This window comes from Aethalodelphis obliquidens, unplaced genomic scaffold (genome assembly GCF_003676395.1).
Source record: "Aethalodelphis obliquidens isolate GAN/ISIS:26980383/991018 unplaced genomic scaffold, ASM367639v1 scaffold39, whole genome shotgun sequence".
Classification (NCBI taxonomy): domain Eukaryota; kingdom Metazoa; phylum Chordata; class Mammalia; order Artiodactyla; family Delphinidae; genus Aethalodelphis; species Aethalodelphis obliquidens.
In genome coordinates this window covers 6,768,712-6,795,838 of record NW_020837983.1, presented here as the reverse complement: position 1 = coordinate 6,795,838, position 27,127 = coordinate 6,768,712, and the positions used below count along the sequence as shown (strand labels likewise).

Genomic DNA, 27,127 nt, shown 5'->3' with positions numbered 1-27,127 from the left:
TGTCTAGGGACTCGCGGTGGCTTTAGATTCTAAGTGGAAGAGTCTGGAGGGAGGCAACGCGCAGGAGAAGGGAAACTGTGGCCCTTGGCCGGCTCTGTCCCCTGCACGCCGCCCGCTCTTCCCCCGCGCAGCCTCGCGGATGGTCTGGCCCACTCCGGCCTCAGCCCACGTGGGCTAGGGAGCTAGGAGCAACCGGCGGGCGGGCAGACAAGTGGGGTATCTGTGCTGCGGGGCAGTTCGCGCGGCCCGGCCAGTCTGGTGGTCCCTGCGAGAAAGACCACGAGGCATAGGCCTCGCCACAGGTAAAGCGGACAACCGCCGGAGCGCGAGGGGCGTGCGCCCTGCTGGGGTTCGGGTCCGGCCCTATCCTGCTGTAGGCCGCGCCCGGGGACCTCTTGGCCTTTAGGTCTTCAATTAAGGGTGAATAGTTTCGTTTTGTTTTCTTGGCAGATGAAACGAAAACGCAATCATGTTGTTTATTCGCGCTCTTTGCGGAGGACGCGGAAGGAGGGCCAGCATGTCAACGGCCTTCCTCCGGAAGTTCGGTTGGGGAACTAAATGGCCTAGGGAGGGCGTCAATCAGTAGATGAGAGGCCCCTTATTACGCAGCATCCTCCCACCCACCTTTCATCTCCTGATTTCATTTATTAGCCTTACACAGGTCGAAATCTTGAACCCTCGCCAAAGAATATTTAAGTGCCAATTCCTATTCCTAACGAAATACTAAGGCACGCAGTTGAGAACTAGTATATGACATATTTTAATGGACTTCAGAATTATTACAGGTTTTTTTCTTTAACTTTAACCTTCCTGATGAAAAGGGTCGTGTTAGAGAGCTGATCACGGGGTAGGGCTTTTATACACATGCGCAGATGCTTTACCGGGTTTAAATACTGTGTAAGCAGATGAGCTAACCGTAGTTGCAACTGATTCATTTCCATCCATAAAACATTGGAGCAGTGCAAGGCTCTGGGCTAGAGGGAATAGTCACTGGGTGGGTGGATCCAGAGATGAGACCCAGCCCTGCTCTCGTGAACGAACAATTAATCAACTGTTAAGAGGTATACACAACAATGAAATGATGATTTAGTGAAGATAGTGCGCTTGTAAATAAAAACAGAAGGATAACCATTAGTTGTTTGCATAAAGAACTTTTAATGAGTATGGATAGAATTCAAAAGCAAATCGTTCTAATGTGAGAGGAGTTTTAATTTGAGCCTTACTCTAGAGGCTTCAGAGTGGGTTTGGGATTTCAGGAGTTTGCTTTAAAGTAGGACATTGCTTAGACAAACTGAGAAGTCAGAACACTTTGGAGCTTAAGAATCACCTTATTGTACCCGTAACCTTTTTAAAAGTTGTCATTTAAAGAATGGTTATTGAACCCCCCATCATGGGCCAGTCATTGTGCTGGATCACGGTGAGAAACTTAGTCTTAATGCAGCATAACAGGTCTTCTGGCTTCCAGCTCAATGCCCTTATGACATCGCTGTGCAGAGAATGAATATTGTAGGATTGAAGGGAAACACGGCAGATTTGGAGACTCATTTCCCACCAAAGTTTAACAAAAGTCACCTATCCCACAAGGCTATTTATTGTAAATACTTTTTTCCTTTCTAAGATCATTTCAGAATGACAGTGAGACATTTCACTTTTATAAATTCCTTTCAGGAGACTTCCCTAAACCACAAATCTCTAAGAGGAGGTTAGACCCTCAAGCATTTATCTGGTCTAATTCAGAGCATAAAGCAAGCTGAATTTCAGTACAGAGAGAAATCAAAAAGTTGTATGCAACAGTTAATTCAGAATTCATTTATGTTTGGTTGTGTAATCAATAATAATATTGATGATGGCTAACATTTGTTGGGCATTTTGCATATGCTGGACTCTATGCTGTATTTTATATGGATTGTCTTACTTAATATAAAATAATATGCACCAAATTTACCCTTTAATTAAGCTGGCTAAATATAAAAGTCCTTTCCTGATAAAAGTCTCTTTTAAAAACAACTGCTTTTTCGGTCAAAATATACGTATATTCACTGCTGGTTGCTTATTATTTCTGTCTGTTCATTTTGCTTGTTAGTTTTGACCCCTTTTTTTTAAAGGCTTTTTCTTTTTTCCTACAAACAGAATTTGGCAAAACTGGTTTTGTTCAATTGTCTTTTGAGGAACGGCTTTATCTGTGTAATAATAGGGCTCAACCCTGAGAATGAAGCAAGAAACAACCTTCTAGATAGCAATGATAATATTTTATGATTCATTTAAGACTAAGTAGAATTCTTCCTGTTTTTATTTTGTGATTAATGTACATACATAAAATGCATCTGAATAATTCAGTGTTATTTTGTTTTATTTTTATTTTTTTGCGGTACTTGGGCCTCTCACTGTTGGGGCCTCTCCCGTTGCGGAGCACAGGCTCCGGACGCGCAGGCTCAGTGGCCATGGCTCACGGGCCCAGCCGCTCCGCGGCACGTGGGATCTTCCCAGACCGGTGCAAGAACCCGTGTCCCCTGCATCAGCAGGCGGACTCTCAACCACTGCGCCACCAGGGAAGCCCTCAGTGTTATTTTGATCAGCAATCTTCTTAAATGTCCTTCAAACCAAATTTCAAGAGCACTTAATTGCATCACCTGTTTTCTTTAAATATTAACAGGTTCAGCTGTAATTTGAACATTTACAGATTTTTGTTTTAATTGTTTTTCTTACGCCACTGATTTTGCTTTTTGTTTTTAAATTGCAAAGTATATCTTTATTTTTCCAGTTCAGAAGTTCCTGTCTTTTGGTTTGTAACTGAAACTGCCTTGTTTTGGGCTTTTCCTGAGCTTAAAAACATCTGACTGCTTTAGGGATCTAAATTTATTAAACTCCTTTTAATTAGAAAAAAATAATTTCCAGTTTATCTTTTTGTTGTTTGAATACTGTTTTAAACATTTAAGTAAAATACGTTTCTCTTTTTTGATAGTTATGTATTTCTTTTGTAGGCTACTTTAAGAAAAATGGCCCTGCTAGCCCAACAGATACCCAGATGGCTCAACTCAATTAAGTTGAGTAGCTTCCTTACCGCTATGCAACTCAGAAAATGTTTTCCCAGAGCAGGAAAAACATTGTTGCCTGGCTTTTTTGCTCAGCCTCAGCTGTCCTCTGACGATTGCTTTCTCCGGTCGGGGTTTAAGACTTATCGGACTTCCTCTGTGTGGAATAGTTCCCAGTCTACCAACTCAAGTAGTCAAGAGATTAAGTGCACCCAAAACACTCTGCTTCCTTCTGTGAATGAGCCGTCACAAAAGATACCCAGCTTTGATTCTGAACTGTCTCTAGAAGGTAATTTTCAAGTTTCAGAAAATTCCCCTTTGCCCCACTTCGGTAGATTGAACGACTACCTGTTTACATTTTGTTTGCCCGTTTCAAGTCATACTTTGTGCCAGGAGAGAAAAAGAACAATGCCGCTTCTATTCATTTGCTTCTATTATGCCTCTATTTTACTAACTAAGAAAAAGTTTAGAGATTAATATGTATAAGAATGTTTTATAGCTATATGAATAACACTTTCTAAGTTCGTTATTTAGATTCTTTAAAAAAAAATTTTTCTGGTGGTAATTAGGTTTATTAGGATTTAATTTACCCTATTCTATATACCTAGTTAGGGTATAATTTTACCCAAGTAACAGTCCTCCTTTTTGGGTATACGGTCTTATGAATTTTGACATAATGCTTTTAGTTGTGTAACAGCCACCACAAACAACATATAGAACAAAAAGAACAACAAATAGCATATCCCAAAAAGCGCCCTCATGTAGTTTTTTTTAGTCAGTCTTCTCCCTCCTGTGCTTCTCGTTCTAGGCACATTCCTATGCAAGGAATATTTCACCGTAAATGAGATAATATTAGGTTAAGTAGAAGACGACAGCAAGCAAGCTGGGGGGTAAGGGCAGGGAGGGGTGGCTGGCTATGAGAAATGAGAAAGGGTAGTGATTAGAGACCAAAAATAGAATAAAAAGTCACGGCCCTGATTCCTTAGCCTAAGGTAGGTTACAGTTACCAGCATCTTCTATACTTAAGGGTTTGACTTAAGACAAACCAAACCTCAGACTCAAGGCTATACTAGAGAGGTCATGTCCTTGGCAAAGGATTGTAGGTGATAGAAACAGAATCATAGAAGTCCTCTTATAGACATATTTGAGAATAACTTGGAGGAGAAGGGATCAAAGTGAAGGCACTTCAGGATGTGATGACTTGAACCCATACAATTCAGGCTGGTATGTTGTACTTTTGGCCAACTTAACAAGCTGTGGTAAACTCGTTCTCAAAATGTACTTGAAGGTCAGTTGGTCTTTAGCATTCATACCTGTTGATTACAAGTGAAGGAAAGGAATTTTGTACAGGATTTCACCAACAGATTTCTTATCTTGGAGGAATAGTAGTTGATATCTCTAAAGAGTCTTAACCTTACCTCTTAGAAGGTAGAAAATATATGGAATTTTGAGATGTTTAATTCAGAAATGATGCCAAGATTCAAAAAGAAGAACACTAGGCAAGAGGCTGTCTTTATAGAAAGAGCTTCAAGTGTACAGATTGGAGAGCTAACTCACTTCTCCTTTTCCATATCCTGGCTGCAAAGGACTGGACGATTTGCCTCCATTGTCTCCATTGCAGCCAATTTCCGAGGAGGAGGCCGTTCAGATTATTGTGGACCCTGCACTGCCCCCATCTTCTTTCACACTTCGAGACTATGTGGATCATTCTGAGACTCTGAAGAAGTTAGTGCTTCTAGGTAAGTCTGAGTAACCTACACTTATTTTATTGCCTTACTTTTTTTTTTTTTTTTTTTTTTGCGGTACGCGGGCTTCTCACTGTTGTGGCCTCTCCCGTTGCGGAGCACAGGCTCCGGACGTGCAGGCTCAGCGGCCATGGCTCACGGGGCCAGCTGCTCCGCAGCATGTGGGATCTTCCCGGACCGGGGCACGAACCCGTGTCCCCTGCATTGGCAGGCAGACTCTCACCCACTGCGCTACCAGGGAAGCCCTATTGCCTTACTTTTAAAATTAGCATTGTTAATCTTTATCAAAGTACATACACATGCATAGAAGTCAAATAGTGTGAAAAGGCTTCTGGTGATAAACCGCACGCCCAGCTTCATCCTTCCTGACTTCGCACCCCGCTCCCTAGAGTATCTGCTTTCCTAGCTCTTTCTGTTTGTATTTAACCTCTAAATGTGCATGTAATTGCTTATGGTGCTGTTGCTTGGTTCATCAGTTTTCGACATCAGTTAATCTCTTACATGTACACATACTTTTCCCTTTCATTCTCTTCAATTCTCCCAATAGGCTATATTAACAATGTTGAGGTTAATCATTAGTCTCTGATTTCATTATAATTCTAAATATTGCTTGACTGCTGTCTAGGAAGTGTGCTATGATTGTTTTCCTTCCTTTTCAACCTTTCATTTTCTTGGAGTTAACAATTGCTTTGTTTTTCATTTGATTCGTTTTCTTTCAATTTTCCTACAACTTCCAATGGCCTCTCAGGACAGTTTTTCCTACAGTCAACCCTATCAGATGATATATTACTTCCATTTCCCTACTACCCTGACCTTCCTTCTGGAGCCCGCTATCCTCCTGATGTGGATGGTTTCTCTCTAGGCCTGCTCCATAACTATCTTAGCTTGTTGACTGGGAGGATGCTCCTAGATCTGGATGGTTGAAGGCAGCCAAGAGATCTGCCTGCAAACTTAGGTTCGTCCTCTTATCAATATTTTCAGTCTAGCACCTTATTGCTACTTTCTGCTTTTCCCATTATCTCTGGACCTGGAACTTCTCTTATTTGATTTTCCCAGATAAGAAACCTCCTTTGGGGGATTGAGAGGAACAGGATGGGCAAGGGATTATCTCAATCCACTGCTTCTCTCATTGCTTAGTCACTGCCTTAGTTTTCAGTGAAAAGTTAGGAGCTTCCTGGCTTGATAGTCTTCCTTTCAGCAGTGCTGCCCTGGTAATCCCTCTAACATTAGTGCTCTTTCTAAAATGCGAATCTGCCTATGTCAGTGACCTCCGTGAAATCCTTCTAAGCTCTTCCTGGCCTGGCCCTTGCTTAGCCTTTCAGCTTCACTTGCTTGCCACTTCCCTCCTTTTTGTTGGCCAGGTCTGACAACTGGAGAACTTAACTCAGGTTCAAGTAACTTCCCAAATGTCTTCTCTGACCCTCCAGATAGAGTGACCCTCCTCTGGGCTCTTTGTATCACCCCCTGCTTACCTCAGTCCTGGCAATAATAACACTATTATAATTGTTTACTCATCTGTCCCTGTGCAAGTTCCTCAAATGTATAGGGAATGGCCTTTGTTCTCAAGAAGCTTCAGGTCTTCAGGAGCATCTAAATACACATACATAAGAATAACAGGGGCTTCCCTGGTGGTGCAGTGGTTGAGAGTCCGCCTGCCGATGCAGGGGACACGGGTTCGTGCCCTGGTCCGGGAAGATCCCACATGCCGCGGAGCGGCTGGGCCCGTGAGCCATGGCCACTGAGCCTGCGCGTCCGGAGCCTGTGCTCCGCAACGGGAGAGGCCATGGCAGTGAGAGGCCCACGTACCACAAAAAAAAAAAAAAAAAAAAAAAGAATAACAAATCCAAAAATGCAAGGTGAAGTGATAAATTCCACACAGAGATACACATAAAGTGTTCTGTGGGTTCAAAGGAGAGAGAAAGATGACATCTGCTGCAGGCATGAAAGCTCAGGGCTTTCCCAGCCCTGTGAGAGGTGCCACGGGTAATGCCAGATAAACGTGAGACCCATGTGGTCCCTACATTTAAATAAGTCACAGTATACCTAGAGCTTTGAAATATGTTTCAGCCACTCCTTCATCTGTATGCTGATACTTCAACAGCACGTCTTGGCAGTAACTTAAATAACAGTACCCTAGAGGAACCATGATTGCATTGTTAAGCAGTATTTTTGAGGACTCGAGTGTCCTGGTTCTTCTCTGCTTCTCAGATCTGTTTTCTCCCTTTCTCTGCTTGTTCTTTATCCCAGGAGGCTAACCTCTGCATTTGGCCTCCTTTGCCAGCTGGCTTCTGGGCAGCTTCAGCAGTGGGGGGCACTTGTAGGAGAAGAGGGAGGGCAGGTGGGAGTTGTTTTCCCTTTTCCCTCCCAGCCTTGGGTCATGGAACTGCCTTGTTCCATGGCAACAGCTCCTACTGAGCAGCCCTTTCTTTATAGCTTCCGGCTCCCTCTGGGTTCTCATAACACTCTTTCCTCCCTGTCCCTTTAGCGCTAGGGATGCCCTTGTTTGTTCCCTTGACTCTGCTCACACCACTGTACAGAGTCCCTTCATTAAAGTGTTTTTCATTTGAACTTTCTAGGACAACTACTGTTGCCTGCCAGACCCTGATTGATGCACTAAGTATGTGTAACCATAACTGAATACAGTGGTGATTATAGTTACTGAACTGATGGGGTAAAGCCAACTTAGGCTGTGGTCACCTAGAAGTTAGAATCATGTATTATTCATTTTTTATATCCGCATAAGTGCCTGGTCCCATGAGAGGCATTCAGTGACTATTTTTTCAAGTTAATGAAATCGTGAGTAAGCCCAAGTATTTGTGCTGACAGCAGTGTGCTCTCCTGGTGAGATTCTGCTCTCCTGTTGCTGTTAAGAAGCAGCTTTTCAGGAATTCGATTTCAGCACAGTCAGGGTGTGACGGCTCATGCTGAGTGAGGCACTTCAGCACATGTCATCTGTAATATTGAGTTAAGTTTGGAGTCCGAACCCTTTATGTTATTTTCAAAGCATCCCTTCCCACATTTATCACAGATTTTTGGAACTAGTTTCTATCTTATTTATCCATCCATCGAATAATTTAATTTATTTTTCTATTAGTATTATTTTTAAATTATAAAAGAATTACATCTAGTTGTTAAAAGTGCAGACTGTTACAGGAGAAAGAACTCTTACCATCTCTACATTTCTAGTTCCACTTTCCAAAGGTAACCACTGTCACCAGTTTGTTGAGTACAAATTTTCTACCCAAATACATACATTACCCCACCTTTTTCTATGCAAATACATGTATTACAGAAAGCCATACAATGGCTTGTGTAGTCATACTTAATATTATTTTTAAAATTCTGTGTTTTCTTCTAGTAGCTTTAGAGTGGTAGTACATATTTAGATTCTTAATCTATCTGAAATTAATTTTTGTATCAGACATAGAAGGAATTATTATTTTTCAAATATATAGCTAGAGGTCCCATTATATTTTAATGAATAATCCATCTTTTCCCTCATTGATTTGAAATGTCCTTATTGTATACTAGATTTGTAGTTCATCCTGGATCTGTTTTTGGTCTTCATTCTGTGTCTTCATTGTGTGTGTGTGTGTGTGTGTGTGTGTGTGTGTGTAATCTGTTTTTCTGTTCATGATCATCTTATATCAATACCTGTTTTAATATCAAGAAATTTGGGTTTGGAATTATATTTGGATCTAATAATACATGGAATTATAATTTATTTTTCTGGTTGTAGACACCATTAAAAAACAGTGCTTTTATTTCATTGTTTTTATATTTAAGACTGTAAAGTTGCATCTAGAAATTGGTTTGAGAGTTACATTTTAACCTGAAGAAATATTTTTAGCAATATAAAATTTAAGTCTGAACTAAAGTTTTACATTATTTTCAAATGTTTATTTTAAAGATAAGGAATAGGCCTTTCCTATTCATGTTTAATTTTTAAAAATCAGGTAAAAGGAAAAAAGCGAGAGAATAAAATGCTTAGTTTTAATGAGAATTTTGAATCAAGGGTTACTTTGATTCCCTGCCTAATTAACGTGAACATCGAATTATATCCATAACCAAAGTAAAATAACAACTTGCTTTCTCCCCCTTCTTAATCTCTCCTGTCCCTTGTCTCATTTACTTGGATTACCTAAGATTCTAAGGATATGTGAAGGTTGAAGGTGGTATACTTTCTGCTTCGTTTTGTGCTTGAGGGCTGTATATGTTCACCTGCTTCATGCAGACATTTCTTGAGCTCCTTCAAGGTACTTGTCTTTATGCTAATAAAGCATAAAGAAAATACAATGAGTAAGACACAGGGTAACTTTTATTCCTTCTGTGGAGGGGATCAGAAACAAATTTTTAAAATAATGCTTTTAATTAAAGAAATGATAAACTTCAAAGAAAGTAACAATTCATAGGGTTTGTTACCCTGCAGAAATTACCAGTTAATCAGTTACTGTGGAGATCATTAGGGGCACATAAGCATCCTGCAAACAATATTCAAGAAACCATCGGTAAAAATGATGATCCTAGGTCAATATGACGTAGTGAATTTGTTTTGGGTGGAAATTTAGCCCCAAGTGCACTGTTTTCCTTTATACATGGCTTTGAAATAAGTACTACATTTTTAAAAAATTTATTTTTATTTCTGCAACCAAATTAGTTTAAAAATATTTAGAAGTTTCCATTGGCCTGTCTCAGGTCTCCTTGGGATGGGTTGTTGATCTCCATCAGTGATTTCTTGTGTTTCTGTACATAAAGTTTAATGGCTCAGCCAAGCAGTTCTCTTCAAATGGTGTTCGTAACTTATTACAGGAGTGGATTTATCCAAGATAGAAAAACATCCAGATGCAGCCAACCTCCTTCTGCGACTGGATTTTGAAAAAGACATTAAGCAAATACTCCTGTTTCTTAAAGATTTGGGCATAGAGGATAACCAACTGGGAACATTCCTGACGAAAAACTATGCTATTTTCTCTGAAGACCTTGAAAATCTTAAGACCAGGTAGGGCTTTTAGAATGATTTTCACATAATCCTAGAAGTGGCTATGAAGAAATATATGTGTAAGTTATTTTTTTAAGTCTCAGCAGCACAAGGATCTACTGAGGTAATTAATGAATGTGAATGTTATTTTTTTGTTATGGACCTTCTTTGATCAAAATTAAGTATCTAAATCATTTCTTTTGTTCAACTACCCATCATTATTTTTATGATTTCAACTTCATGCTAAGTCAATCCTTTGGAAACTGGGATAAGTTTTTTTAAAAATCCATTAACCATGGCTAAATTATCTGATAGTACACTTAAAATTGTGAAAGGCTGATCTTTTCTGTTGTTCTTTCTGGACAATTTTTGATGGTAGACATTTGACCTTGTTTTGGCAAATATTGTATAATTTGCTTAATCATTTCTGTCTATTTGGGTTTTTCCTTTTTTTCTTCTTTAAATAGCACTTTTATAAACATCTTTGTACTTCATTCAACATTCAAAGAATTTATTGCATCTGTGAGAATTGATACAGTGAGATAGTATTGATCTGTGAGGTCAGAATCCTGCTGGGCACTGGGCACACCAGAGAGTGAGGCAGAGTCTGTGTCTCCTAAGTTCACATCTTGGGTTTATCATCGCCCCCACCTCTCGCGTAAATTAGGTCTTCCCAGATTGCCTGAATGAGAACACTGTTCACCCCGCTGCCCAGATCAGAAATACTGGTGTTAACTTTGGCTTCTCTTCTTTTATCATCCACATCTAATAAACTACCAAGGCCTGTTGGTTCTATTTTTATTGCTCTCAAATCAGTCAATCCATTTCTCTTAATCTTCACTTTGAATACTTTACCTCAGGTCCCCATCATTTCACATGAAGAATACCGCAACTGTCTCCTAACTAATCTGCCTCTAATCTTCTCCCCCTGGACTATTCTCACACCGGTTTCAGAGAGCTTTGCAGTTCCTTGAACTATCAGAGTCTAGTCTCTGAACTAGGAAAAAACAGAACCAAAAAAACTACATTTCTTATATTGAATAGTTTGAACCCTTATTATATATGCAAGGCACTTAGATAGACACACTCTCTCCCTTCATGTGACTTACAGTCTGGTGGAATATAGACAGGCTATTACAATACAGGGGAGGGAAAGAATGATTCTAGGAGACTCAGTCTGACATGTCTAGTTCTGCTCCTCCCGACTGTCTGGAACGCTCATTCTCTCCCCATTTAAAAACTAACTTGCCCTTTTGCTCAAGATTTAGTTCAAGAAAGAATACATACCAGGAGGTGGAGATCATTGGGAACTGTTTCAGAGGCTGCCTACTGCACCATTATTATTAATATCCCCATTTTACAGGAGAGGCACAGAGAGGTTAAATAATTTGCCCAAGATTACCCATCTAGTGTAAGTGGCAGTGGGATTCAAATCCACTTAGTCTAACTCCAGAGTCCTGGCTACTACATTGTACTGTCTCCCTACGTTTAAATCTACGAAGGAAACATAAGCTTAAAAGCAGCTTAAGTTAATTTGCTCAAGATCACACATGCTCCTAACAATTAAAGAATACTCTCATGTAATAGTATAGTCTAATGTTTCCTAAACCTGGCTGACTGCCAAAGTAAACTGGAGCATTTTAAAAAGTTACTTGGAAGTTTTTAATAGGTAATTTACCACATGTACTCAAAAGGGTATACAGTGAAAAGTAAGCTTCTCCTGGAAGAGGCAAAGGTATGATAATCTTTTTTGAACTTACCTTCTGGCTCTGGTATGTACAGCAGTCTTATTTTCTAGAATTTCTATAATAGCACTGATCGCATATACTTGTTTTCTTTTCAATGAAGAGAATTTGAAATGTATTAAAAAGTTGGTTGATTCTTTTTAAGAGTTTTCAAATGAATAATCTGCATTTAAGTTATTAGAAATTTTCTTTCGGCTGGGCCTTATATCTTAATTTTTTATTGGAAAAGTTATCACAGTAGATAACAGTTTCAATAATATTTTTATCAGATATTGATCTTTCCTGTGTCCAAAACAAAGGAAAAAAATGGTAATTCTCCTTCCCAACCTACATATTCCTGTCCCTCATCAGCCTTGCAAGACCCATCTGTGGCGGCAGCTACTATTATCAAGTTTTTTGTTCAACTAGCTAAGAATGTTCTATCATATACAAGCATGCATGTGTATCTATGTATACACATACACAAGAACACATGTACATACAGTATGTAGCATTTATGCATACCATTCTGCACCTCACATTCTTACCTTAACTCTATGTTGGGGATAGTTTTTATTGGCTCTGCCTATTTTAACCCTTTTATAGTTTATACTGTGGATGTGTCTAGTCCCCTTTTGGTAAACATGGTGGTTGTTTCTGGCTTTACTATCACAAAGAAGCTGCAGTGATTCCTCTTATATATACATCATGTCACATATTGGTGTATATCTGTAGGATACATTTCTAGATGTAGAAGTTCTAGGTCAAAGGATATATGCGTTTATAATTTTAATAGATATTGACAAATTGTCCTTCATACAGGTTTTCCAGCTTACACTCCCACCCACAGTGTACAGAAGTGCCAGTTTCCCTGTTTTCCACACTAATACAGTGTCATCAAACTTTAGGATTTCAGTTCATTTCATAGATGAAAACATTGCCTCATTGTTTTGGAAATGACGTTTGGAGCATCAGATGTTTGGAGGATCTTTTCTTTTTTTTGAGGATCTTTTCCTATGTTGAACTTCTGTTTACATTTCCTTTTCTATAAATTAGAAGTGTCCTTTGCTATTCTTAATTGGGCCTTTTTCTTTTTTTGGTAGGTGTTTTTTTATATATTAACAAAATTAGTTCCTTCTCTGTGACATGTTGTAAATATTTTCCCAGACTGTCACTTGTCTGACTTGGTTGATGATTTCTTTTTTGCCTTGCATTTAAATTTTGTATGTAGTTAAATTTATCAGTTTTTTTTCTCTCATTGCCTCTAAGGGACTGGTTTAAAGGGGTAATAGTCACTGAGTATAAAATATAATAAGTTCCAATATATGGTATAAAAGTATCGTAGTCATTAGAAGTAGGCATACCTGAGTTCAAGTTTCAGCTCTGTTATTAATTAGCTGGTGGTCTAGGACAAGTTATTTAACTCCTCTGAGTGTGTTTTTTCAAATGCAATGTGGGAAATTTACCTGGCCCACAGGGGGTTGTTTTGTTTTTTTGTTTTTGTTTTTCTGATGAGAATTAAACAAGATAATGTCCAGGGATATTTCAGGCATTTAATTAAACTGCCTTTTACTATGTTTATAGATTTAAAAAAATCAATAATGTTATTTTATAGTCAAACTTCCTGTATTTTGCTACCTTACTTTGTTTCCCAGAAATTTAGCAGGAAACTTCTCAGTTGTTAACAAAATACATATTGAAGGACCGCAGCAAAAGTTATTTACGAAAATACATTCTCGGGGCTTTCCTGGTGGCGTAGTGGTTGAGAGTCCGCCTGCCGATGCAGGGGACGCGGGTTCGTGCCCTGGTCCGGGAAGATCCCACATGCCGCGGAGCGGCTGGGCCCGTGAGCCATGGCCGCTGAGCCTGCGCATCCGGAGCCTGTGCTCCGCAACGGGAGAAGCCACAACAGTGAGGGGCCTGCGTACCGCAAAAAAAAAAAAAAAAGGTGGGGGGGAAAGAAAATACATTCTCAGTAAATGTACTAAAATTAAAAATTCCAGGAATTCCCTGGCAGTCCAGTGGTTAGGACTCCACACTTCCACTGCTGGGGGCCTGGGTTTGATCCCTGCTCGGGGAACTAAGATCATGCAAGCCGCACAGCGCAGCCAAAAAAAAAATTTCCTCTTTTCAGTCTTAGCCGTGCTTGATGGTCTTTCTTTGTAAAAAGAGTTCTGAATCCCATCTTTTCTTAATTTGTGTGTTTTCTATTCTTAGCAAAAAAAACCCAAAAAACAAAAAAAACAAAAAACTTAAATAGAAGCTATTTCATTTTTTTCTACCAACTAATAAGTCAGATTAACTGAAAAGGGAATCTGTCTGTTAGCGGATTTCAGAAATATTTTCTGTTTCCAGTTATAAATGGAAACCATTCTAGAGTTGGATGGCTGCTCGTTTTGTTTTAACCATATTTGGGGCCATTATTATAGAATGTTTTTACTTAAACTTTTTTTTGGTGTGGGAATATGACACTAGTAAATATCATATGTGCATGTATTTTGTTTGTTTCTCTAGGGTGGCTTATCTACTGTCAAAAAATTTCAGTAAAGTGGATATTGCACAGATGGTCAGAAATGCACCATTTTTGCTGAGTTTTTCAGTGGAAAGACTGGATAACAGATTGGGATTTTTTCAGAAAGAACTTGAACTTAGTGTGAAGAAGGTAAAGAGAAGGAGAGAATTTGTATGTTTCCATGTCAGCTACATTTAGTAACTGTTAAATCTCATGTTTCTAACAGATACTTGGCCTGTATGAATTCTATAAATGCCTGATATTTTCTGTACAAGAATGAATTACCTTGCTAGGTTAATCATATAGCTATACCATTTTGTAATAATTCCATCAAGTTGGTTTCTCAAGTTTTATTCTGAGCACTGTTTTCTTCCCTCAAACAATATTAAGTTTATGTATTTTTGGGTTCCTTAGCATTTTTCTACTGGGTCATATTTTAAATTTTAGTTTTGTATTCCTAGTAATGCCTTGTTTTTTCCAACCTAGTTGAATATGCATACATATTAATAATAGATTGTTTTATAACTATAGACTAGAGATCTGGTAATTCGTCTCCCAAGGCTACTAACTGGAAGTCTGGAGCCTGTGAAGGAAAACATGAAGGTAGGATGACTGTTAGTTTTTGAGAAATCAGCTTCTTTAAGTGGTTAAGTCCTCTGAAGAGGATAGATTTGCTCCCATCATCTTAAAGAAAACTAGATTGTAAAAGAAGTTATTTCTAAAAAGATAGACAGAGGAAATGGTATAATAAATATCTAGCAAGCAGTTTATCTTAGTTTATAATTTTTTCACATGTCAACCAGGTGTCACATGAGTTAGTCTCCTTGCAGACATTGATACCCGTAATCCTAGCGGAGCAGGTTAGGTATCTGGATGGGACCTGGAAGCTGCTTCCTTTGCCCAGGGTGAGGGTCTGTGTCTTCGTCACCTAGGCGGGAGACGAGCTGTGGAGGCTGGAGCCAGAAGGCTTCTTTGAAGAGAGCAGTAGCCAGCATATTGCTCTCCTAGAACCTGTGCCAACTGCCAGCTCTAGATCTATCAGAGAACATACCAGACACTCCTTACCGTCCTCCCTCCAAGGGAATAGGATAGAACCAGGGGCAGCTGACTTGTTAGTATACAAAGCTGTCGGAGTATTTGAAATTATTATATTAAGCCTATTTTCTGAGGTGCCTAAAGTGTTTCATACTCGGCCGTTGAAGAAATTTTTATTGAGCGCCTGCCCATGCACTGTGCTGGGGAGATAGTCCCTGCCGTTGTGGAGCTTACGGTCCAGTGGGGGGAATCTCCCGCAGAGCGATGAGAGCAACGGATTGGTCAGGGAGCATGGGATACCATGAATGCACACAGAGGACCTAACCTACATTGGAGTGTTTTGGTTTTTTTTAGTCATCTCTGTTTAGAGTTTTGACATGTAGTTTTTCCAGATGACATGCATAGGAGTGTGCTTGGGAGCAGAGGCTCAGAAAGCACTTTGAGAATCTTACTGTTGGTCTGTGTGGTGTGGGGCCTGTACAGATAACCTGCGCAGGCCTCCTGTGAGCACCGATACTCTTATTTCGTAATTATGCTAGCTCCTTTTGGTGATCTTCATTGTGGTCATCAGGCTGTGATTAGCTCATCCTCAGGAGAGGGGTTTAAAATTCAGGTTACCCCAGAAGCAGGAAACTATGAACCCGTAAGGTCATTGGAATAGCCATCTCCAGATTTTTTTTTTTTGCGGTACGCGGGCCTCTCACTGTTGCGGCCTCTCCCGCTGCGGAGCACAGGCTCCGGACACACAGGCTCAGGACGCGTAGGCTCAGCGGCCATGGCTCACGGGCCCAGCTGCTCTGCGGCATGTGGGATCTTCCTGGACCGGGGCACGAACCCGTGTCCCCTGCATCGGCAGGCGGACTCTCAACCACTGCGCCACCAGGGAAGCCCCATCTCCAGATTTTAATGTCCTTATTTTAAATTTTGAAAGAATCAATGTGTCCCCTGGCATATTACCAAAATAACTATTTCTATCTTTCTCTTAGGTTTACCGGCTTGAACTAGGTTTTAAACATAATGAAATTCAACATATGATCACCAAAATCCCAAAGATGTTAACTGCAAGTAAAAGGAAAGTTACCGAGACTTTCGACTACGTGCACAATGTGATGCGCATTCCGCACCACATCATTGTCAAGTTCCCGCAGGTGAGGAGCGCATAGCTCGCTGTTCTGTAAGAGCCGTCATCGCCCTTCATCCGGAGCTGCTCTCCATGTGCACAGTCCGCTTGTGAAAACCCCTTGCTGTTTGTGAAGGAATCAGACCAAATGCAGTAGAGTTCTGAGAGTGGTATTAAGGTCACATTTCTTTTTGCGCATCTTTTTAGCAAGACCACATCTAGCAAATGCAGTAGATGGATCACTTGTGAAAAGTTTACATCTTCTAGGGCATTCATGTACATCTCCAGAGGAGAAATGAGTGATGAATCTATTTCCCTGTAGTTTGTAACCTAGTCCTCGTTCTGCCTTTGGAATCTAACGTACTCTCTTGTGCTTTTCTCCCTTTAAATTTGAAATAGATCACTTCCCTTAAAGGTCCTTTCAATTCTAAATGTACTTTTCCATTTAGTCTATCTAAATCCATTAGTTAACAAGCCATGTTATAATGATCTCCTACCAAAGCATAAAACACTTCCAGTTAGCTATCATGCCAAAGCCATAATTACATTTTCTAAGCTAATTAGACTTTTTCCTGTTCTTTACTTGGTGAATGACATTATCTGCTTGTTCACAAGAATGTTAACTTTTTGAAAGCAGATCTTGTCTGATTTATACACTGCTGAATTCCCAGAGCCTGGAACTATAATGGGCCAATTAGTAGGCACTGGATAGATATTTGTTGAACACATGATTGATTGAATCTCATAAAAGTCATCCTTCTTTCCTATTTGGCATGTGAATAGATACTCAGTGAGTATTCATTGGATAAATGAAAGATTGAATTTCATTAAAGTGATTCCTCTACTCCACTTGCCAAATGTGTTCTTGATGTAAAGGTGGGCAAAGAACTATGACTTTAATATAACTGTCAGAACTAGACTGCATTTGCTGCAGTTCCCTCACAAATAGTAGTGTTTATTTACTTATCATACTTCACACTGAATGGGCCCTTAATAGAGCATTTTTCTAGTTCATCAAATGCATGTGTATTCATTATAAAAAGTGTTAGAAGCCTGCAGTGGTGAAAATTTGGCTTATAGAAACATTGTAAAGTAAGTAATCTCCAACGAAAAAGCAACGACAATTAGTTTTCCACTGGGTTGATAAATAATTCAGTGACAGTAGAGCATGATAAGAGAATATGATTTGAGGATAGAGAAATCAATGAGTCATGGTCTGTATTCTTGTGGAACTCATAATCTAGTGTGGAAGACAAGTTTTTAAAATGTAATTGCTTTACATAATGTTAGAGTCTTAACAGATATTGTATACAGCTATTGATTTAATGTAGGAGAGGTAGGAAAATCATAGAAATAAGAAGTTATTGATTGTTCATTTACTGTGTGCCAGCTCTGTCTTTACTGCTTTACTTAGATTAATTCATTTAATCTTCACAACAACCATATGAGGTAGGTAATGTTATTGTCCCTCTTTTCCAAATGAAGAAATTAAGCATAAAAAGATTCAGTAACTTGTCCAGGGGCCAGAGCCAGGATTAGAAGTGTGGCAGTCAGTTTGAAAACCCATGCTCTTACCAAAGATATACTGCCACTCTAAGAAGTGACATTTGAGTTGTCAGTTGAATGAACTGGGTTTAACAGTGGACAGAAACTTTCCAAGTAGAGAAAACTATACACTTGACTAGATGCATCAAAATCAGTTGTTTAAAAACACAGATTTTAGGCTCCCCAAATCCTAGCTTCTGGGAAGCCTGGTTATAGACCTGTGGCTTCCATATTGGGAGGATTCTCAGATTCTTAGGGGTCTGGGTAGGATTGCTTTAAAAAAAAAAAAAAAAAAAAAAACCTCATTGGGAATTCCCTGGCAATCCAGTGGTTAGGACTCAGTGCTTTCACTGCTGGGGGCCTGGGTTCGATCCCTGGTCCGGGAACTAAGATCCCACCAGCTGTGTGGCACAGCCAAAAAGAAAAGAACGAAAACAGCAACAAAGAACCTCATTAATGGAAAAATACGTTAACTGACAGTGAGGGAATGGATGCAGACTTAAAATTTTTGGCTGGAGCTTTAAAAACTTAGTGCTGTGAAACAGTTTTCTCATGCAGATAACAGTTCTGGTTGGTACATAATTTTATGATTAATTAAAAATTGGGAAACAATTATAACTTTAAAACTATGGTTAGTCGTTTCAAAGCAGTGACCATGGTAGGCAAAGGATAACAAAAGCAGTGAGGGTAATGAACATGAGGAAACCACTAGTTCAGGAAAGAGGTTATATTCAGCATCCCCTGAAACCTTGTTTCTCCTCTTTCCCTGTGGGTTTCTGTGAAGGCAGAGCTGGAGTCTGTGTTAGGACAGGAGGCGATCAGTAATTCTTAAGTTAGGGTTTTTTTTGCTGGTTTTCGTTTGTTTTAATCCTTGAGAACTTAACGGATCATTGATAGGATGAAACTTTTCTGACATTGCAAAGTGGCCCCTGGTGGTCAACAACAACAAAAAAAGAGAGAGAATCTCAATCTGAGCCATGACTTTTGGACTTGAAAGATCACATAAAATCTGTGATACTAAAGTCACTTTGAACCACTGGGAAAGAAATATCTGGTCATAGCTGTATGAGTGCTTCAAAGTGTTACTATATTTAGGAAATATAGTTTGGGAGCTTCAGAATCATCTCTGGCCTTGTCCGTATGTTGTATGATAATTTTGTAAGCCGAGAGTCACTGGAAGCGTCATACTTCTAAAGAAAAGCTTCTTACATCTTTTGACCAGTAATAATGCGGTAATGGGAATTTAGTTACCAAAATGAAGGCAGAGCAGCATATAATTTGTTTCTGCAGAGGGAGTAAAAGATGTTTTGTTCCAAAAGCAAGCCAATCCCACGTTGAGTTAGCACACTATATTTTTTTGGTCACTGTTCTCAAATTACTTTAGTTTTCAACAATTGTTTTTCATAATGTCTTTTCCAAGTGATCTGTTATTTATTTTGTCTCCACTCGAACATAAAGAAAGGCTCCTGGAGGTTATGTGCCATGTGGAGTGTCCCCAGTGTATCTTGATATACAGTGAAGAGAGGGACCTGAGACCTAATACTGAATGTGGGTTCATTGGGCCTTGCCAGGGAGCCTCACAGATGTCTCTTCAGCTTAGGGCTCTATTTCAAGTCTGGCCAGATCTCGCAATTCTCCCTTCCTCCTTGCAGCTGGCTTTAGGGACTTAGCCTGCTTCTGACTCCCCTTTAAAGTTACTGTATTCACTCTATTCCTCAAGAGTTTAATCCCAAGGCAGGTTCCTTTGAACCCATGAAGTCCAGCTTCATTTCATTTTGATACTAGTCAGAGGGAGCAACGGGAATTAAGAAAGAAAGAAAGGAAGAAAGAACGAACGGAAAATGGGGAAGCTTCACAGATTATGAAATCTTACACAGTTTTTGATGCCATAAACTTTGATCTCTGACTTTGGTTCTCCAACTTGGCAGGCATCAGAATCCCTTGGAGGACTTGTGGGTCCCACTCTCAAAGTGCCTGATTTGGTAGCTTTGGGCTGGAGCCTGAGGATTTGCTTTTTTAACAGCTCCTCTCGTCTCCCTGGATTAGTTTGGTCTTTGCCTACAAGGTAGCCCTTTATTATTTTACAATTGTTCTGCTTGTTAGTTTTGAGTCCCTTTTAAATCATAATTTCTTAGCAGAAGGCAAAGGATTTAAACCCTCTAGCATTTATAATAATTTTTGGTTTATTTTTTTCTTTTTAACATATTTATTGGAGTATAATTGCTTTACAATGGTGTGTTAGTTTCTGCTTTATAACAAAGTGAATCAGTTATACATATACATATGTCCCCATATCTCTTCCCTCTCGCGTCTCCCTCCCTCCCACCCTCCCTATCCCACCCCTCTAGGTGGTCACAAAGCACCAAGCTGATCTCCCTGTGCTATGCGGCTGCTTCCCACTAGCTATCTGTTTTACGTTTGGTAGTGTATATAGGTCCATGCCACTCTGTCACTTTGTCACAGCTGACCCTTCCCCCTCCCCATATCCTCAAGTCCATTCTCTAGTAGGTCTGTGTCTTTATTCCCATCTTGCCCCTAGGTTCTTCATGACATTTTTTTTTTCTTCGATTCCATATATATGTGTTAGCATATGGTATTTGTCTTTCTCTTTCTGACTTATTTCACTCTGTAGGACAGATTCTAGGTCCATCCACCTCACTACAAATAACTCAGTTTCATTTCTTTTTATGGCTGAGTAATATTCCATTGTATATATGTGCCACATCCTCTTTATCCATTCATCTGTCGATGGACACTTAGGTTGCTTCCATGTCCTGGCTATTGTAAATAGTGCTGCAGTGAACGTTGTGGTACATGACTCTTTTTGAATTACGGTTTTCTCAGGGTATATGCCCAGTAGTGGATTGCTGGGTCATATGGTAGTTTTATTTTTAGTTTTTTAAGGAACCTCCATAATGTTCTCCATAGTGGCTGTATCAGTTTACATTCCCACCAACAGTGCAAGAGGGTTCCCTTTTCTCCACACCCTCCAGCATTTATTGTTTGTGGATTTTTTGATGATGGCCATTCTGAACGGTGTGAGGTGATACCTCATTGTCTCTAATGATTAGTGATGTTGAGTATCTTTTCATGTGTTTGATGGCAATCTGTATATCTTCTTTGGAGAAATGTCTATTTAGGTCTTCTGCCCATATGTGGATTGGGTTGTTTGTTTTTTGATATTCAGCTGCATGATCTGCTTGTATACTTTAGAGATTAATGCTTTGTCAGTTGCTTCATTTGCAAATATTTTCTCCCATTCTGAGTGTTGTCTTTTCATCTTGTTTATGGTTTCCTTTGCTGTGCAAAAGCTCTTAAGTTTCATTAGGTCTCATTTGTTTATTTTTGTTTTTATTTCCATTTCTCTAGGAGGTGGATCAAAACGGATCTTGCTGTGATTTATGTCATACAGTGTTCTACCTATGTTTTCCTCTAAGAGTTTGATAGTGTCCGGCCTTACATTTAGGTCTTTAATCCATTTTGAGTTTATTTTTGTGTATACTTTTAGGGAGTGTTCTAATTTCATTCTTTTACATGTAGCTGTCCAGTTTTCCCAGCACCACTTACTGAAGAGGCTGTCTTTTTTCCACTGTATAGTCTTGCCACCTTTATTAAAGATAAAATGACCATACGTGTGTGGGTTTATCTCTTAGCTTTCTATCCTGTTTTCTGTTGATCTGTATTTCTGTTTTTTTGTGCCAGTACCATACTGTCTTGATTGCTGTAGCTTTGTAGTATAGTCTGAAGTCAGGGAGCCTGATTCCTCCAGCTCCGTTTTTCTTTGTCAAGATTGTTTTGGCTATTTGGGGTCTTTTCTGTTTCCATACAAATTGTGCAATTTTTTGTTCCAGTTCTGTGAAAAATGCCATTGGTAGTTTGATAGGGATTGCATTGAATCTGTAGATTGCTTTGGGTAGTAGAGTCATCTTCACAATGTTGATTCTTCCAGTCCAAGAACAAGATGTTGATTCTCTCCATCCGTTTGTATCATTTTTAATTTCTTTCATCAGTGTCTTATAGTTTTCTGCATACAGGTCTTTTGTCTCCTTAGGTAGGTGTCTTCCTAGGTATTTTATTCTTTTTGTTGCAATGGTAAATGGGAGTGTTTCCTTAATTTCTCTTTCAGATTTTTCATCACTAGTGTATAGGAATGCAAGAGATTTCTGTGCATTAATTTTGTATACTGCTGCTCTACCACATTCATTGATTAGCTCTAACAGTTTTCTCATAGCATCTTTAGGATTCTCTATGTATAGTGTCACATCATCTGCAAACAGTGACAGCTTTACTTCTTCTTTTCCGATTTGGATTACTTTTATTTCTTTTTCTTCTCTGATTGCTGTGGCTAAAACTTCCAAAACTATGTTGAATAATAGTGATGAGAGTGGACAACCTTGTCTTGTTCCTGATCTTAGAGGAAATGGTTTCAGTTTTCACCATTGAGAATGATGTTGGCTGTGGGTTTCTCATATATGGCCTTTATTATATTGAGGTAAGTTCCCTCTATGCCTACTTTCTGGAGGATTTTTATCCTAAATGGGTGTTGAATTTTGTCAAAAGCTTTTTCTGCATCTATTGAGATGGCCATATGGTTTTTCTCCTTCAATTTGTTAATATGGTGTATCACATTGATTGATTTGTGTATATTGAAGAATCCTTGCATTCCTGGGATAAACCCCACTTGATCATGGTGTATGATCCTTTTAATGTGCTGTTGGATTCTGTTTGCTAGTATTTTGTTGAGGATTTTTGCATCTGTATTCATCAGAGATATTGGCCTGTAGTTTTCTTTTTTTGTGACATCTTTGTCTGGTTTTGGTATCAGGGTGATGCGATGGTGGCCTCGTAGAATGAGTTTGGGAGTGTTCCTCCCTCTGCTATATTTTGGAAGAGTTTGGGAAGGCTAGGCGTTAGCTCTTCTCTAAATGTTTGATTGAATTCACCTGTGAAGCCATCTGGTCCTGGCCTTTTGTTTGTTGGAAGATTTTTAATCACAGTCTTAATTTCAGTGCTTGTGATTGGTCTGTATATATTTTCTATTTCTTCCTGGTTCAGACTTGGAAGGTTGTGGTTTTCTAAGAATTTGTCCATTTCTTCCAGGTTGTCCATGTTATTGGCATATTGTTGTTTGTAGTAATCCCTCATGATCTTTTGTATTTCTGCAGTGTCAGTTGTTACTTCTCCTTTTTCATTTCTAATTCTATTGACTTTAGTCTTCTCCCATTTTTTATGGTTGAGTCTGGCTAAGGGTTTATCAATTTCGTTTATCTTCTCAAAGAACCAGCTTTTAGTTTTATTGATCTTTGCTATCGTTTCCTTCATTTCTTTTGCATTTATTTCTGATCTGATCTTTATGATTTCTTTCCTTCTGCTAACTTTGGGGGTTTTTTGCTCTTCTTTCTCTATTTGCTTTAGGTGTAAGGTTAGGTTGTTTATTTGAGATTTTTCTTGTTTCTTGAGGGAGGATTGTATTGCTATAAACTGCCCTCTTAGAACTGCTTTTGCTGCATCCCATAGGTTTTGGGTCATCGTGTTTTCATTGTCATTTGTCTCTAGGTATTTTTTTATTTCCTCTTTGATTTCTTCAGTGATCTCTTGGTTATTTAGTAGTTATTGTTTAGCCTCCATGTGTTTGTATTTTTTACAGATTTTTTTTCCTGTAATTGATAGCTAGTCTCATAGCGTTGTGGTAGGAAAAGATACTTGATACAATTTCAATTTTCTTAAATTTACCAAGGCTTGATTTGTGACCCAAGATATGATCTATCCTGGAGAATGTTCCATGAGCACTTGAGAAGAAAGTGTATTCTGTCATTTTTGGATGGAATGTCCTATAAATATCAATTAAGTCCATCTTGTTTAATGTGTCATTAAAACTTGTGTTTCCTTATTTATTTTCATTTTGGATGATCTGTCCATTGGTGAAAGTGGCATGTTAAAAGTCCCCTACTATTTTTGTGTTACTGTCGATTTCCCCTTTTATGGCTGTTAGCATTTGCCTTATGTATTGAGGTGCTCCTGTGTTGGGTGCATAAATATTTACAATTGTTGTATCTTCTTCTTGGATTGATCCCTTGATCGTTATGTAGTGTCCTTCTTTGTCTCTTGTAATAGTGTTTATTTTAAAGTCTATTTTGTGTGATATGAGAATTGCTCCTCCAGCTTTCTTTTGATTTCCATTTGCATGGAATATCTTTTTCCATCCCCCCACTTTCAGTCTGTATGTGTCCCTAGGTCTGACGTGGGTCTCTTCTAGACAGCAGATGTACAGGTCTTGTTTTTGTATCCATTTAGCCAGTCTGTGTCTTTTGGTTGGAGCATTTAATCCATTTACATTTAAGGTAGTTATCAGTATGTATGTTCCTATTACCATTTTCTTAATTGTCTTGGGTTTGTTTTTGTAGGTCTTTTCCTTCTCTTGTGTTTCCTGCCTAGAGAAGTCCCTTTAGCATTTGTTGTAAAATTGGTTTGGTGGTGCTGAATTCTCTTAACTTTTGCTTAACTGTGAAGGTTTTAATTTCTCTGTCAAATATGCATGAGATCCTTGCTCGTTAGAGTAATCTTGGTTGTAGGTTTTTCCCTTTCATCACTTCAAATATGTCCTGTCACTCCCTTCTGGCCTGCAGAGTTTCTGCTGAAAAATCAGCTGTTAACTTTATAGTGATTCCCTTGTATGAAATTTGTTGTTTTTCCCTTGCTGCTTTTAATACTTTTTCTTTTATTTAATTTTTGATAGTTTGATTATTATGTGTCTCAGCATGTTTCTCTTTGGGTTTATCTGGTATGGTACTCTCTGGGCTTCCTGGACTTGACTGACTATTTCCTTTCCCACGTTAGAGAAGTTTTTGACTATAATGTGTTCAAATATTTTCTCAGACCGTTTCTTTTTCTCTTCTTCTTCTGGGACCCCTATAATTCCAATGTTGGTGCGTTTAATGTTGTCCCAGAGTCTCTGAGACTTTCCTCCATTCTTTTTTCTTTATTCTGCTCCCTGGCAGTTATTTCCACCATTTTATCTTTCTGCTTATTTATCCGTTCTTCTGCCTTTGTTTGATCTTTAGTTCTTCTAGATCCTTGTTAAATGTTTCTTGTATTTTCTCCTTTCTGTTTCCAAGGTTTGGGATCATCTTTACTATCATTACTCTGAATTCTTTTTCAGGTAGGTTGCCTATATCTTCTTCATCTATTTGGTCTTGTAGGTTTTTACCTTGCTCCTTCGTCTGTAACATATTTTTTTTGTTCTTTTATTTTTTTGATGTGTGGTGCTGTATTCCTTTCTTACTGGTTGTTTGGCCTGAGATGTGCAGCACTGTCGTTTGCAGGCAGTTGGATAGAGCTGGGTCTTGGTGCTGAGATGAGGACCTCTGGGACACCTCACTCCGATGGATATTCCCTGGGGTCTGAGGTTCTCTGGTAGTCCAGCGGTTTGGACTTGGAGCTCCCACCACAGGAGCTCCGGCCCTACCTCCGGCCTGGAAACCAAGATCCCGCAAGCTTCGTGGTGCAGAAAAAAAAAAGGAAGAACGAAAGAAAAAAAGGAGCAGTACAATATCAAAGAATAAAAAACAAAATAAAGGGCTTCCCTGGTGGCGCAGTGGTTGAGAGTCCACCTGCCAATGCATGGGACACGGGTTTGTGCCCGGGTCTGGGAAGATCCCACATGCTGTGGAGCGGCTGGCCCGTGAGCCATGGCCACTGAGCCTGCGCGTCCGGAGCCTGTGCTCCGCAACGGGAGAGGCCACAACAGTGAGAGGCCCGCGTACCGCAAAAAAACAAAAGAACAAACTAAAATTAGAAAGATAAAAAATATATTAGGAAAAGTAAAACTATAATTGAAACTACTGCAACAAGGTAAAATAAAACCACAGCAGGAAAAAGAAAACAAAGGCGGGGGGGAGGGCAGCAAGCCAAAAGGAGAGATCACTAACAAACCATAAAGAATAAAATGAAATTAGAAAAATAAAAGATTTATTAGGAAAATAAAAATATAAAAGAATCAACAACAAGTTAAAATAGAATCCCAGTCTAAAAGAGGAAGAAATAAAAGAAAAAAGGAAAAAAAAAAAAAAGAAAACCTTGGTTATGGGGGTGGAGTGTAGGTGGGGAGGGGAAATTAGGCACGGGTGGGGTTTGGGGGGCAGGACCCAGGCGCGTGGGGGTGTGACATTTGAGTGTGGGACGGGGCCTCTGCTTAGGACCTGCGCAGAAGCGGGAGGCAGCACGTGGGAAGGAGGGCTGTGGAGTGTGGGCTTCTGGAGGTAGGAGGAAGGGCCCTGGGTGAGGGTGTGTGGGTTTGGTTTAGGCCCAACTCATTGGAGGGGGTCTCCCAGTGTAGAGGTGGGGCCCTGTGTGGGGTGTAGGGGCGGGGCTTGGACTCTGCGCTTTAAGAGGGAGGCTCTGAGGGCAGAGGATTAGTCCTGGGAGCCCAACAGGCTTCCCGGTGCCTAAGTGGACAAGGAAGGCACTGGCCTCTTCCCTTACGTTCCTTCACGCACCTCCCCCATCATCTACCCCAGGGTCTCCCCCGTCGCCGCTGGACCCCTAACCGTGGGTGGGTCCCGCTGGGTATAGGAACTCCTCCCCTCCCCCAGCCACCCCTCAGGGGTGCCGGTCCCGGAGGTCCAGCCTTTACTTTTGCTCCCCCTTCCCTCCCTCCCACTCCCTCAGGACCCGTGCGGCTGGACCTCCTTGGTGGGCAGAGGATCAGGCCCGGGATCTCAGCAGGTTCCTGGGGGCCCAAGTGGGCGCGGGAAACCTGGCCACGCTCCCTTTTGATCCTCTACCCTCCCAGTGGTTCCCCAATTTCCCCCTTCCGTCGTGGGATCCCTTCCCCTCCCCCAGCCGCCCCTCAGGGGCACCAGTCCCGTCCTGCCTCCACTTCTCCTTCCCCTTCACTCCCCCCACGCCCCACGTCCTACCTGGTCGCTGGGTTTTCCTCCCGTCCCCTTAGGTGTCCGTGGTCCCCCACCGGTGCCTGCTAGGTGACCTCGTTGTGAGGAGATGCGAATTCCACATCCTCCTAGTGCGCCATCTTGACTCCGCCCCCTCAATTCTTTATATTTGTTAGCCTATTAAAACTCTTAGTCAGATAAACATTTTTATAGTTCATCTTTCAGTGCACAGTGTTTTTTAAAAATTTTTTTTTTCTTTTCTAGGTATTTAATTCAAGGTTGTTTAAAGTCAAAGAAAGACATTTGTTTCTTGCCTATTTAGGAAGAGCACAGTATGATCCAGGAAAACCTAACTACATCTCTTTGGACAAATTGGTATCTGTGCCTGATGAAATATTTTGTGAAGAGATGGCCAAGGCCTCAGTACAGGACTTTGAAAAATTCTTAAAAACTCTTTAGTTTTTGATAGATGTTAAAATGTAATAATGTAAAGTGAATGTACATATGAATAAATATATTTTAAAATACATACCTCAAACCTCAAT

The 27,127-nt window shown here is 39.9% G+C and overlaps 1 protein-coding gene across 6 annotated transcripts; it reads left to right on the top strand.

Moving 5' to 3' along the window:
- The first annotated feature begins 117 nt into the window (after positions 1 to 117).
- MTERF3 (mitochondrial transcription termination factor 3) lies at positions 118 to 27,126 on the top strand. Of its 6 annotated transcripts, XM_027131455.1 has the most exons (9): positions 124 to 302; positions 451 to 1,061; positions 2,982 to 3,321; positions 4,619 to 4,771; positions 9,587 to 9,776; positions 13,994 to 14,141; positions 14,523 to 14,594; positions 16,013 to 16,174; positions 26,847 to 27,126. In XM_027131455.1, the coding sequence occupies exons 3-9, from the start codon at positions 2,997 to 2,999 to the stop codon at positions 27,039 to 27,041; spliced, it is 1,245 nt and encodes a 414-aa protein (XP_026987256.1). In that variant the 5' UTR covers positions 124 to 302; positions 451 to 1,061; positions 2,982 to 2,996; the 3' UTR covers positions 27,042 to 27,126. The 6 variants fall into 6 exon arrangements, with proteins under 6 accessions (XP_026987258.1, XP_026987256.1, XP_026987257.1 ...); XM_027131457.1 differs by lacking the exon at positions 14,523 to 14,594 and having other exon boundaries at positions 118 to 302; XM_027131456.1 differs by lacking the exon at positions 451 to 1,061.
- Position 27,127: the final 1 nt, after the last annotated feature.

What these genes read in the sequence shown, in the direction of transcription:
- MTERF3 (XM_027131456.1), top strand. Translation starts at nt 2,997, where the DNA reads ATGGCCCTGCTAGCCCAACAGATACCCAGATGGCTCAACTCAATTAAG. An exon ending in GAAGAAGTTAGTGCTTCTAG is followed by an intron (nt 4,772 to 9,586) that starts GTAAGTCTGAGT and finishes AACTTATTACAG; the next exon opens with GAGTGGATTTATCCAAGATA. An exon ending in CTGTGAAGGAAAACATGAAG is followed by an intron (nt 14,595 to 16,012) that starts GTAGGATGACTG and finishes TCTTTCTCTTAG; the next exon opens with GTTTACCGGCTTGAACTAGG.